General features: G+C 33.0%; 1 protein-coding gene across 1 annotated transcript; it reads right to left on the bottom strand.

The window, feature by feature from the left end:
- Positions 1-3,957: 3,957 nt before the first annotated feature.
- On the bottom strand, positions 3,958-6,303 carry LOC136272477 (uncharacterized). The gene has a single exon (XM_066074109.1). It carries the CDS (start codon positions 6,253-6,255, stop codon positions 4,600-4,602), a length of 1,656 nt encoding a protein of 551 aa, XP_065930181.1. The 5' UTR covers positions 6,256-6,303; the 3' UTR covers positions 3,958-4,599.
- Between the last annotated feature and the right edge of the window lie 8,674 nt (positions 6,304-14,977).

The raw sequence follows: 14,977 nt of genomic DNA, 5'->3' as shown, positions 1-14,977 counted from the left end.
CAATTTTATTTATATGTGCAATTGAGTACCAAGAGGGGTGGACATGTAATTTAGATATTATGATATATATATATATATATATATATATATAAACATCACTATTGTGAGCTATACCTGAGTTTATTGTTCCGGCTATAGTATGCCAGGCTGTTAGACAAGTGTTGTGCAATATTATACACGCTACTGTAGAACAACTTTTATTTGCTTGTGACAACTTTTCCAAGATTTCGGATTTCAAATTTTCAGAGCCCCACAGTCGCAAATGTGAATATTTCTTGCCATGAAGCCATCCCTGGCTAATGAATTTAATAACGATACCTGTATAGCTAAAGCCTAATCACCAAAAAAAAAAATGCTGCGAGCTAGTTTATCCCTGTTTAACCATGATATAAAGTTGTCGCAAATAAAAGTTGGTATACAGTATACGATACGCTTTTATATAATGATCATGATACTGTATATACGGTAATTTTCACGATAATCTAATTTTTGCTTTTTTTCGCAATCTCATTTAAGTCGCAAATAATTGTGATATAATACACAGAAAAAATATCCCACATCATTTTCTACAAGAAACTTTTTAAATGGCAAAAAATGACTGACACAGATTAAAAATGTTATAGATTTCCCCCTTTTTTGCAAATTTTGTGACATGTGAAAAAACCCCCAAAAAACGGATATATGGTATATATATAAGTACAAGCTGTTTGTGTTTTGTTTGAGAATTGGCCTTTTATGATTGTTCTGATATTTTTGTAAACATGTCTAACTAGAATTTTTTATAGACAGAAACAAGAAACAAGAAGACTTACATTATGGACTCTCTATATTGAATAATTATACAAGATATGTATAGGTAAACTCTAACTGCATACCATTCCTATTTTGAAAGTATACCATTCACATAAAGTATTATATTCAAACTTAATCACTATCCTTAAGAAAACTTACAATCAGTGTAACATAATCAAGATTTCTATAGAAAAAATATTTTAAAATCAAACTAAAATAAATTGAAAAAAAAAATGATTTTCCTTTCATACACTTGTGTATGTTGGGCAGTGAAAAAAGTTCAAGCTATAATCAGAATAATTATTATATTCAAACTTAATCAATATATTTAAGAAAACTCACAATCAACGTTAACAGAACACAATCTTCTTGAAATCTGTAAATGTTAATTAATAATTGATCAGGCACAGTTGCCAATGGCAGTTCTTCATTAAAAACCATGAATTATATATAAAGATTTTGTTTCAGCTTAGATTACATGCTGATGGCATTGTACCAAAGTTAGACACATATGTAATAAAACAAAAAATTGTTGATCAGAAAAGACCAAAGTGTTCATTCTAAATCTCTAGATATTGTACATATGATATATACATGTATATATGTATGCCATACATGGCATTTTTATTAATGTTCTATTATTTAATGTCATGTTAGATACGTTTTTTGTTTTACACTGTATGAAGCACATCCATGTTTTTTTTTATTTATAAATCATTTATATTGTATGATATTTATTAAGTATTGATTAATATTTATGAGGTATTAATATTTATAAATCTATGTTATTGTATGTGTTAAATTTGTTGTACATCATATAATCTTAATTTTTGAGTTTTGTATTCAGTTTCAGTATATAGGTGCACAAAGAGTATTTACTAAGTGACGTGTTTAAGGTGGAGCTTCTTGTCTATGGGACATAACTCTATTTTCAACAAGTTGTAAAAAGGTTGTCATGAAGGGACAGTGCTCTTGTGTTATTAGTGTTTATATTTTTTTTCAACTTTCAATGTAAATAATGCTACTTGTTTCAAAGATTAGGCAATGTTGTAATTAATGTATATAACCAATATTATTTTTGGGGTACAAGTATATGAGAACTGTGTTTAGCATCTTTACTTAAGACACCTTTTACAGTGTGTCTTCTTAAGTAAAGCAGACAGCTTATTGTCCCGTTTGTGTCTTTTTTTTAAATTTTGTTTGATCATTTCATCACTGTTTTGTGTATTTTTATTTTATTTGAGGCAGCTAGCATCAGAAGAGCATTTTTTTAATATGTTGGATTATGTCCATTCTGACACTGACACTCTTCTGAAATATACTTCATTGTGTACAAGTGTTATTATATTCACTATGATATTTCATTTAAGCAACTTTTAATTAACCAGAATTATGTATATTCTAAATTGGTGTTCCACAAACATTTTCTGTTGAACATCAGGCCCCGGGGCCATAAAAGTTAGACGAGCTCATTTTTGATCTCAGTCTCACTTTAACAAAAGAAATGTATAGTGGAAAAGTGAGACTGAGATCAAAATTGAGCTCATCCAAGTTTTATGGCCCCTGGGCCTGATCGGTATCTTTATGATCTTACATTTTGTAAATTCTGAACATCTTGACAGAAATCCAAGCAAAATGATTCCCTGTTGAGAAATAAGTATCATAAAATAATGTTTTTTAGATTTTAATTAAGGAGGCTGGATGGTCAGCTAAGTACCCGAACATTTTAATATTATATTTTAAGCCATAAACTATTACTTGGTAAATAAAAAATCCTAACATTTTGATTTTAACATTTGAAAATTTTCCCACATCTTTGTTTAAAGGAGGTAAATATACAATGTAGCCTAAAAATGGTCACCATCATCCAACCCTCTTAAAGCAAGATTAAATCAACAATAATGTCAGGTTGGACAGACTTCAGATTATTTTGTGTGTATGTAATAACTGTTGGTCTGTCTGTATGTCTCTTAGAAAAACCAAGCCTGTGTAATGAATTACTGTCAACCTTCTATGTTTACATGTTGTGTCATTTCCCAGCGTGTGGGCAAGACTATTAAGGTTTTAGATAGCTTAAGACTTGAATTGGTAGAAGGTGAGTGGTCCTTCATGACTTTACTTTTATTTTAAAATTTTACTTATTTTGATACATGTATTTTAATTTCTCTTCATATGTAAAGCACATTAAAAAATTGACCATTGCCTGCCAGAACCAGATATTTTTACAATGAATTGATTTAACTAAGTAGGTTCGGATCTGATTCTTTGCCCACAAAAATTTCTTTATGATTTTTTGATACTCTTTTAACCCTTTACAGATACACAATCATATTAGTCCAACTTGATATTTTCTATTCCTTCATAAACATTTAAAGAATAAAGAACCCATCACCAATCATGGGATTCCGTCATTGTCTTATGTATTTGAACTTTGTCATTGTCTGATGATTAGAGTGCTTACAATGTACATAATGGTCATGGACTAACCAGGCTAAAATCTACACTTAAGACTTTTTATGATAAACTTACAGGAATTTTGACAGTTTCAGTGATATTAGAACTATGGTTCACGTTTTACGTATGTCCCAATGATTTTTAACGTAAAGTGCAATGTTGGACAGAAAACAAAGGAATTTTCTGTAAACTGAATTATATATTGGATGTCTGGGTTTTTTTAATTTGTGTGTGTATTGTATGAGTCGATGTTGACCTTTCTGCTTTATTATATTACCATGGTTACCATGGTAGTTCTTTGAATTTTACATTTTTTTATCATTATTATTATTATGGTGCTATAACTGTTATGACATTAGTTTTACAGATTTTTTTGTGTACTATTATTATTATTTTCTATTGTCAATAAATGTGATTTGTTTTTACTTATAGATTTTTTCTTTCTTGTGTAGGGGAAATCCGGGTAATTCCGGACAGTAAATAGGTCAGAGCTGTTTGCAGACGAATATCAATAATAAACTGTCTGATAAGTATCGTATAATTGAACACATGTCATAACTACTTATTACATCATCACTATATCGATATTATAATGGTTTTTCGTAAGTAATTTTAGAATTATAAGCAAAATAATACACATTCGAATAGGGGGGCATTTCCGGACACAGTGCGGGTAATTCCGGACAGTGATTTTTTGGCTAGTTTTTACAATTAATTCCGCGGATATTCTTGCGTTCTAATAATGAAAGCAAATGAAAGCAAATATTTCTGGCTGTTACATTTGCATAGTTTGCTTTCTTTATAATATCGAATATTCATTTTTTTTAATCTGATATATTCACCAGAGAGAGAGAGAGAGAGAGAGAGAGAGAGAGAGAGAGAGAGAGAGAATACTTGCTCTAAGCATCACCTGGAAAGTCATTTCCATAAAAACTAGAATTGCGCATTCAAGAAATGAATTTGCACATTTTATTTGTTAAACATTTGTTAAATCTTAATTCTTATCCATACTTTAAATAAATCAACCAAATAAACCAATCAGTGTACATCACTTTACTCATAGTTTGGCTGTTTCGAAATAATTCATCGAAAATGAAAGTATGCTTTTGATTAATTGCACGATATTTACTGATTAGGTAGAATTGAATTATACTTTACATGCATCATCTCACGTGTGTTGAAATACCAAAGGTGTTATATAAATCGTAACTCTGGACACTCCTTTATAAGAATAGATATATTACAACTTATAATGTATTATATATAAAGTTCACGTATATTGTTAAAAAAAATTTCTAAGCATTAAAAATTCAAATTCAATCAATGTAATTTATTTAAGATTTCAAACATAATTCAAAGTAGCTTTTTGGTTGTTTTCATCCCTTTCTCCCGTTTTTTCATTTCTTTTAAGGCTTTCCTCTGTTCTAAATTTTGTTTTTGATCGACGATGTCCTGTGATGTCAGAAGGCGATGGGACGATTGGCGTGCTTTTACCTTGGTTGATGAAGAGGTAGCTATCGGAGGCAAAAACATCTCTGATATTGCCGAATCCCATACCGAGATTGATGCAGACTCTGGTTGGAGCTGGATTTCATTGCTTGCAGGGGAGAAAATTGCTAAATCTCCAGAGGTGATGAGATTAAGCAATATGTCAGGGTCGTCAATAGCTGGGGGATCGGATGCTAACGGGGTGATAGGGGCAGTGGCTGTAGTCAAAGGCGCAGAATTTGTTGGGAGTGTTTGAAAACCGGAGCTCTCGGAAATGACATTAGAAGTAGTGGTCAGGTCAGATGTTGCGCTAGAGCCAAGTTGTTCGTTCAGGCCGGAATGGTCATGGGACATTAGAGGGATATCAGATGGTTTAGACGGTCTCATCATCAGAGGGCTGACAGCATTAGGGTTGAATGGGTATATCCCACATGCACGAAATCCGCTCCGGATGTTTGTTGAATTCACCGCCGTTTCCCACGCAACCGCAAGAAGGCCGGGAAATGACCACTTGTTGACTGAATTCAGATGGTTCTGGCCAAGGAAATCTGAACAAGCGCTATTGTAGGCGGTATTCATGGGACCAAAGACAGACCTATCTAAAGGTTGTAAGGCATGGGTCGTGTGTGGAGGCAAACTAATAATGTGGATATCATTTTGGATCGCAGACTCCAAAATTGCAAGGCTCTCATGAGAGGAGTGGCCATCTAAAATTAAAAGTTGCGGTCTTGCGTCCCCGCATTCTTTTAAAAAGATATCCTGGAACCACCTATCTCCTATTTCATCTGACATCCATCCATTCGCCTGGTAGTGCCATTTTGTTCCAGGAGGAGCAGCTGTGGTGTTGAAACCAAACAAAGACCTAGGTGTCTTTCCTTTAACAATCAAAAGTGGAGACATCTTTTCTCCCGCAGCATTGACACACGCCATTACTGTAATATTCGTGCGTCCAGGGGAGGTACGACCGACCACAGATTTTGATCCCTTTTCCGCAATGACGCGAACTGGATCATGTTCGAACTGTTTACCAGTCTCGTCACAATTCCATATTTGAGACGGTTTGCCATGTAGATCTAGACGAGTCAAGATGTTGTCGAGGTCGTCAAAATAATTTTTGACGACCTGGGGGTTCACCATTCTGGCCCTAGTTGTCGAGAGTTTCTCTGCCTTTCTTATCGACAACTCTGGGTGTCGTTTTTTAAAACCCTCAAACCAATCCTTTCCAGGAAAATTTCCGGCAGTGGATGGAGGTAAAACTTTCATTTTTTTACAGAGAGCACCCACTCTACGCAGGAGTTGTCTTCGCGACACTCCCATTCCCTGTCTGGCCGCCTCGGTCAATGCGGTTGCAATTTTATTTTCGATTTCTATAGGAACCAAGGGGGCTCGTCCAGGTTTTCCAGGATTTTTATACTTTTTTTTGCATGTATCGTGCAAAGTAGATTTGTTTACTCCGTATTTCTCTGCGGCTTTTCTAACAGAGTATTCTCCCTTCTGCACTGCATCAACAGCCTTTTTCATGTCTTCAGAGTCATTTTTTTTCTTTTTCTTGGCAAAATATGTCCTAGGCATTCTGAAATTTTATATTTTATGAAATTGTTATTTTTGTAATCAGTTATAGCTTATATATATAAATATTTTTATATATCAAAATACTTAGTTTTGAGTTTGGTTATTTAGGGTGGTATGAGCAACTGTCGATATTAATGTGGATTAAAGTACAATATAATTAAAATGCTTTCACCGGTTAAGATTTTTCAAATTTTACATTATATAACCTAGAACTACGTTTTCAATATTTTTGGAAAGATAAAAATTTATTAATCTCCTACGAGATTAGAACTCGTATTTCAGATCCGTAGTGACCCCCTAACTCACTGCGCTACGCTGTTGGATGACAAATTCGGTATAGAAACTTACTGTTTATAAAATTATACTTGATGTTATTGTTTATTTCGATAAATAATACGTCACAGCATGAAGGTGTCCCATATATACTACCTTAATTGTATTTTAAAAATTAATGACAATTGCAATTTAAAGTTCAATATTCCTAGTGGAATTTTATCCCGAGTATTTAGATAGACAACAATTTTTAAACATGTCATTCGGCAAAGGCTTTACGACACCTCTCTCTCTCTCTCTCTCTCTCTCTCTCTCTCTCTCTCTCTCTCTCATGCAATAAAACAGTAAACAGTATAAACATATATATTTTTTCATAATAAGATTTTATGACAATGATTTTTTTGCACAGCGTTACAAAGCTCATAGAATCAATTTTGATCATTTTTTCATTTCGTAAGTCATGTTTGCCGATTGCAGTTTTACTTTTGCAATTTCAAGCTTCCCCTCGTCCTGATAAATGCACCCTATAGAGCACCTCTGTTGAGGCCCAGTTCTTCTGCTACACACAATTGGTACCTCCTTCGGTTTGAGGAGCCATTGGTTCGTCAGTCTTAGATTAAATAAGAATTTAACGATTTCTGCACTCTCTCTTTTCAAATAAGCTTTCTTATTTGGACCATCAAAGATGGCTACAGCATTAGGGTCAAAGGAATTTTCTAAATCTTCCTGTAAATTGTAGCCTGCACCCACCATCAGTTCTCGGGGGCCCCAATGGTGCATACCAACAGCCCATAGGTTGTGGATTATCAGTTTAGGCATGCTGAACAAAAAATGATATATCATATAGTTTCTATTTCTTTTGCGTGTGCAACACAATACCGGTAATTTGAAAGATTTATGTTTTGAAATCAAATATTAAAATTCAAAAATAAAGCTTATTTTTTTCGAAGGGTATGGTTAGGTGCGCTTGAAGAAGGGGGGGGGTCAGTATTATGTATTAAGAACATAAAAATATTCTAAATTCTCAAGAAACTATCTTGGATCTGAGCACTACTTTATTTACTTGATAAAATATGAGGTGTCAAGAACCCCCATTTTGTAAATATATAAATAAGCCTTGTATTAACTTTCTGTGTACAGCTGAGTACTGTGATTTTCCATGCTGTCCGGAATTACCCCACTGCTTTAAAAACAGTGGGGTAATTCCGGACAGAGTTTTAGAAATTAAATTATTTCTTAATTTAAAAGTTTTATTATTCATTTGACTTAAAAATTTGTTTTCATCCTTTTTTTCTATGTTATTATGTCTATTAATAAATTACTTTCAAATGAATACTTACGTTTATGGTTGATTTAAGTTTTTTTCTCTTAGCTTCTCTTCACCTTCAAATTTTCCCGCAGCTAAACAATCAGAGTGACAAGGTCCAAAGTTCAATTTATGACGTAGATATTTTTAATCGGAATGCATCGGTATTCACGCAAGGTAGTAAGAAAACAAAAGAAAAACAAAAGAAGATTTAAGTAATGATGAGTTTATTTTTAGATACTCACATGACAACGTAAAAGCTTAAAAATAATACATGACGTTTAAATCTGTCCGGAATTACCCGGTGTCCGGAATTACCCGGATTTCCCCTATACATTTTAAATACATTTACAGATGGATAAGTGAGTAAATACAGTTCAGGTGTAATACATGTAGAAGAGAAGAGCACTAATTGCTTAACTAAAACACACCACCTCTTTTCCCATAATTTCAGAGCCCAAATGGTTGTGCTCATTATTACATTATTTAATCATCTTGAGACAAAATTCTGTATATAGGAATGTATTCATACTGTACACGTGTAATGATGTAGGAAAACATTTAAATTCTAAAGCTTAACTACGTGATTGTCTCTCTAATAACTAATGGTTATTTGCCACAAATATCACATTCAATTTTTTTTTAAATATAATTTGTCAGGTATTTGTTAACATTTAACCTCCTTAAGAGTTCTTTTATTATAAGATTAATGCTCATTAACTTCTGCTGCAACACGGCCATTTTTGTGAAACCGGATATTTTATGATTTATTTTTTTTAAAGTTATTCAGTGTTATTGATGCCGTTCCTTTTTCATCAGATACTAAAGACCAATAAGATAATGATAATTAGAATTTATTTTGAAAGTGGTATATTAAATTATCGGTTAATAAAATAAAAATTGATTGCAATGTGTAGGACAACAATGCAATATAGCAATTAAACTTAATATTCAAGTCAGCATGTAACCTAATATCCAAGTCAGTATTTAACTTGATATTCAAGACAACATTTAACCTAATATTTAAGTCAGCATTTAATTTAATGTTCAAGTCAGCATTTATATACTCTAAATACTACAAATTCCCTAATTTACGCGAGTGCTTTATTCCGCGATTCCACGGTTTTGTATTAAATTGCGAATATAGTCTTGACCACCAATTCCTTAAAATTATATTTTCATGTTATATTATATTTTTCTACTTGGATATATAGTTTCAATTGAAAATATATACTGCGACTTTACTAATAAGTCCTAAGTTGCATTTGGCATGTAACAGTTAATTAAAATATAAACAAAAATACCAACATTAGTATTAAAAATATTATTTTACAACAATATGAATTTATCACTCCGGAGCAAGACATACATGCATAACAAATATGCTGATCATTTCAATGAATGGTTTTGTAAATATGACTCCAGAAACATATCAGAATATGAATGAAAAAGACATATTTCCAGAGGTAACATTAATTTCACTAGGTGCACTGCTATTAGAATAACAGGGATCGCACATCTTCATCTTTCTTTTTTTTTTTGCACACTGGCCATCACTTGAGTTTCCCCCTTTTCAATCAATTGAATATCCCCCTTTTCCAGGAAGTATTTTAGAAAATCTCTCCATATCCTCCACACATTGACTAGCTTCTATTAATTCTTCTCAGATACATCTGAGAACAAATCCACTCTTACATCAAACCGTGTCGCTGATTTGCTGTTTTCTTTTTCCATGTCTAAAATTTCACTCAAAATGCCATCCATATTTACACTTTCTTCTGGATCTCTAAATTTTGATTGCGTTAAAATGATGCTTTTTCCATCTGATGAAGACATCTTTTTTATTGAGTTTTACCAAGAGAGTAGTCAGAAATCAAGTAAGGTATCATTTAAATATAAACTTATCTGGCACTGTTCAACAATACACCATTATTTTCACCCCTTTTGTTGTTGTTTTTAAATGGACAATCAATAGTGTTACGTAATCTTAGCAATCATTCAAGCTAACACCTGAGCCAGTTTATTAAGTTAACAAAAGAGAAATGTTTTAAGTAGGATAAAATCATCAAACTGTCCATTCTGTGAGAAAAAGAACTGTTCGAGGCCCCACAGTTCTTTCTCTCACAGAATGGACTTCGGGCCTCGAACAGTTTTTTCTCTCACAGGTTGGACAGTTTGAGGATTGTATCCTTTACATAAAAAATAAATGTCAGTTCAATCCGTTTGGAATTTGATCTCTTTACCTGTTCCGTGTTTGTTTATGAGAATTATTTAAATTTATAATTATGAAATAAAGAATAAAATATAATCTTTTTAGAAGTGGGATAGGTGTCCAATAAAGTGATTGTCTTAAATTAAACAAGAGGCCCATGGGCCACATCGCTCACCTGAGGAACAATAGGTATGATAAAATCAGCTTAATGGACTCATAGCACAAACAATCTGGACAATGTACAATAATACATGTAGATCCTGTATAAATAAAATCCATTTTCCCCCCTGCATATTCTTATGTTAATAATCATTAGTCTCTTTTCAAACAGGATGATTTTATAGTCATATCACATGTTGAGTATTGCAGTTCTCAAAAAGATCCGTAGCAATTGTTTATATATGGGATATAAAGCTACATCAAACTCTGAACCTTCATGTGAGGCCGAAGAATTGTCCTGGAGCCAAAGTTTTAACAATTATAAAGAATCATCTGGCTGATTAATTTCTGAGAAAAAGATTTTTAAAGATTTACTCTATATATTCCTATGTAAAACTTTGACCCTCCATTGTGCCCCACCCTACACCCAGGGGTCATGATTTTCACAACTTTGAATCTACACTACCTGAGGATGCTTCCACACAAGTTTCAGCTTCCCAGGCTGATTAGTTTCTGAGAAGAAGATTTTTAAAGATTTAATCTATATATTCCTATGTAAAGCTTCGACCCTCCATTGTGGCCCCACCCTACATCCAGGGGTCATGAATTTCACAACTTTGAATCTACACTACCTGAGGATCCTTCCACACAAGTTTCAGCTTTCCAGGCTGATTAGTTTCTGAGAAGAAGATTTTTAAAGATTTACTCTATATATTCCTATGTAAAACTTCGACCCCCCATTGTGGCCCCACCTTACCCCCGGGGGTCATGAATTTCACAACTTTGAATTTACACTACCTGAGGATGCTTCCACACAAGTTTCAGCTTTCCTGGCTTTCTGGTTCTTGAGAAGAAGATTTTTGAAAAATTCTCGAAATTTTTCATTATTTTCTAATTATCTCTTCTTGAAAACGGATGTGACCCTTAATTTTCACAACTTTGAATCCCCTTTGCCTAAGGATGATTTGTGCCAAGTTTGGTTGAAATTGGCCCAGTAGTTCTTGAGAAGATGTTGAAAATGTGAAAAGTTTACGGACAGACGAACGACAGACAAAATGTGATCAGAATAGCTGACTTGAGCTTTCAGCTCAGGTGAGCTAAAAATGTATATATATTACATTTCAATGAAAAAATATCTGCAATATATCCCCACAGACACGAAAAATATATCTTGTAGTTTTTGAGGCCCATTTTAAGAATAGAGTACCCAACTTTGAGACAAAGTTACAACTTGAATAAGCAAGCTTAGACAGTTTTCTGTACAAATGGTTGTAAAGAGGACACCTTTACATTCTTATCCTCAAATGTACAAGATGGCCACACACCCCCTTAACAGGTTTAGAAAATAAGATATCGAGGAAAACTATCTAAACCTAAAGAACGTCGCGTGTGTGTTCTTAATATGAAAATACAGTTTTTTTTAATCTTTATTTATTTTACCTTGCATTATCTTTTCAAAATATTCTCTAGAGTTTCCTCCAGTTCCACTGGTCTGGCGTAAGCATTTCTTTAAGCATATCATGTTTATGAACTGCATTTTACCTTCTTGTGGTGAAATACTCTGTATTTGTCCCCACACATCTACAATCAACCATCCACACCCATTAACTCCGATGGGGGAGTACATTCTGAACTCTGATATAATATAGATTATAGTCAACTCCATCAGTTTGGACATTTTTTCTAATGCATCTATTTAAAATCATCTTCCAATGCAAGATCCGTTGTTGAGTTGTTGATTATGTTTGATGAAGATTACTTAAACAGGAAAAACAAAATATTTTCTTACCTTTGACGTCATACAGTTTCTGTCCTTGAGAATATATTGTGCATTTGATGATCCCTTTTGTAGCAAATCACATATTCGTGTTTTCATATACATGTATTTCATTTTCACACCATGACTACTTTCCTACAAATTTCAGAATAAAAACAAGAAATTAAAGTTAACGGTAACACGGATATGCTGTTACTTTGGGTTTGTTTTAATTGTTCTTGTAAAAGGAAGTTGCTACTTAAAAAAACACCTCTTTTCATTTTTAAATAAAATGCAAACATAAGACTTATTTTTATTTTTAAAATATGATTGATTTTGGTCGTCAAACCATATTTGGTTGACTAAAACTAATTGTATATCTAACACATTGACAAAACAATTGAAAGTTTACAAAATCAAACTCATATCAACTTGATTGGAACAGTTTACACTTTCTTTATAAACCTTAACATGCTTAAATGAAATTTATTCTTGTATATAAGGTATTTAATGATCAAACTTCTTCTGAAATCAAAGGAGATTTAAACTTTTGATAAGTTCATTGCATGATATGTGAAAGAAAAATGAAATTTAATTATCTTGTGTAAATTAAGCTGTTACATACAACATATCTCTTGTTTAAAAAAAACAGTTATAACATCACATGACAAAAGATCAATTGTAATGTTTATTAAATGAACATTATGTAACGTTGTCATGTTATGCCCATTCAGTTGAATAGAATGTACGAATGTAAATAGCAATTACTTTAGAAAATATTAATGTGAGTTTGAATGCGTAGGATCTATATGAACGTTCTCTTTTTTGTGGCGTTAAATCGGAAATCGAGTTCTCTCAGAATTAACAAGCACAAAGAATTCTTATAGTGATTACTTATTTTTACTGATGTTTTGTCTATTTCTTACTTTAGACGATATATACTTTTCCTGTGGTAAACAAAAATATGCTATTTTGCTTTTGTTTGTTTTCAGGAAAATATATTAACATTGTAAATTAACGCTTTTGTAACATTAAGGTATTTCAATGATGAATTATAATTTGAGTGTCAAAGCTCACAATCCTTTGTTAGGTTAAAAAAAGAAGTTCAGGCAAGTTTTTTTGCTAACATGTTAAATGGTGAATAGAAAAGACCAGGCCCCAATGTCTCAATAATTTTCAAATCACTTAACTCCATTTCCCCCCCCCCCCCCCAAAAAAAAGTTAAAAAGAACAGTGCATACATTTAATTTGAGGTTTATACTTAGACTTGAGGTTGAGTATTAACTTGAGGAGAGTTGGTGAGTGCGGGGCCTGGTTTTACACAGAATGAACCTAAATGTTAACTGAAAGGTCTGAACAATAACTGAATGGCAAAGCTCTTTCAGTCACTTTATGTCAACTTAATGTAAAATGAAAAGTCTTGAACGCGGTGATTGAAAGGCATAGTTCTGCCAATCAGCCACATTCAGCCACCTTTCAGTTGACGAAATGGCACATCTTCAACCTGTGTCAAACACAATTAAATTTTACAAATGCTAGAAACTTTATCAGTTTCCTTCAATTTTGTATGACAAACAAGTAATTTGAAACTGAAGTTTTACCAAATGCTTCAATATGATCAAGACATGCTTAACTATTAACCATGTTTACAATTCAAACAATATTGGTTTTATATATCTTGCTCATAACTCGACACCACATGATCATTTGCAATCTTGGTTAACCATTAGAAGTGCCTTATTGAAGCATTGTAAATATTTTAAACAATAGATAGTTCAGCATCAAATCGTTATGCATTTTCCTTCAATATTCAAAACATTTTTTTTTAAATTCAATGAAATCAATTCGGTAGGATAATTTATGTTTTTAATACCATAATAGTCGTTTTTATGTGAAAACCATCATGAGAGGAACGTCTACTTTGTCAAATCCTGTTTTGTAATTGTTGGCCGACCTCGTGATATATGTAAATCTGTAAGTGTACCTTTCTTTGAATGAAAAAAAAACTAGTAAAATATTCTTAAGCCACAAACCATGCATTCCAATGAATCATTCAAGATTCAAAAAGCAGGATTTCTCGAAGCACAAGTAAAACTATATGCACGAATTTCGATCATTATAAGTTTAAAGAATTCGTGCATAAATAGTTAAACGCAATTTTTAAATGATAACCATATAGTGTAAACCAGTTAAGACCACAGCAGAAAAAAATAATAGTCTTGCCAACAAGAATTAGTATTATCATTGGTGTCCAAGTAGCGTAGTGGACAATTCACTCGCTTGTCACCTCTGCGACTCGAGTTCGACAGTGGTTGTATGTGATAGGGTATGGCGGTCGCCCGCTTGGACACCTGGGTTCTCTCCGAGTACTCCGGCTTCTTTCCACACCAATGACCCCCTCCGGCTAATATCGGTGCCAACGAGATATATTAATATAAGTTGAAGAACTTGCTTATCAATCGTTGTAAAATAAATAAAGTTCAGTTTTTTAAAAGTATTATCATTTTTGTTTCTGAAATGATAGCATAAATTAACCAGTATGTTGTACAAATAAACAAAATCAGACAGCCTTTCAGTAATTAAAGATCTCTCCGTTCCTAATGGTAGCAAAAGAGGGAAAGATTTAAAATGAAATATTCACTATTATATCACACAAGAAACCTTACAGACCTGGCATTGAGAGCCTATTTGAACAACACACTGAATTGCTCAATGGTTGCACCAAAAACTTGGTCTGATGCCAGAAGTCTTTTGTGAAACAGTATTGAAAACTTGGTCCAATGCCAGATATCTTTTGTGCAACTTCAGCTTTCGACAACGTTGCAACCCTCATTACCTAGCGGGACTACATTTTTAGGTTACACGTCGTCTTGCTGCATACATATTCCGCCCTCTTAACAGCTTCTGTTTTGTCCTTAAGACCGAGAAAAATCACAAGCCTATCTGAAACATTTTAACTTAAAAA

Source organism: Magallana gigas, chromosome 10 (assembly GCF_963853765.1).
Source record: "Magallana gigas chromosome 10, xbMagGiga1.1, whole genome shotgun sequence".
In the NCBI taxonomy this organism is placed as follows: Eukaryota; Metazoa; Mollusca; class Bivalvia; order Ostreida; family Ostreidae; genus Magallana; species Magallana gigas.
This window is presented reverse-complemented; position numbering and strand designations above follow the sequence as displayed.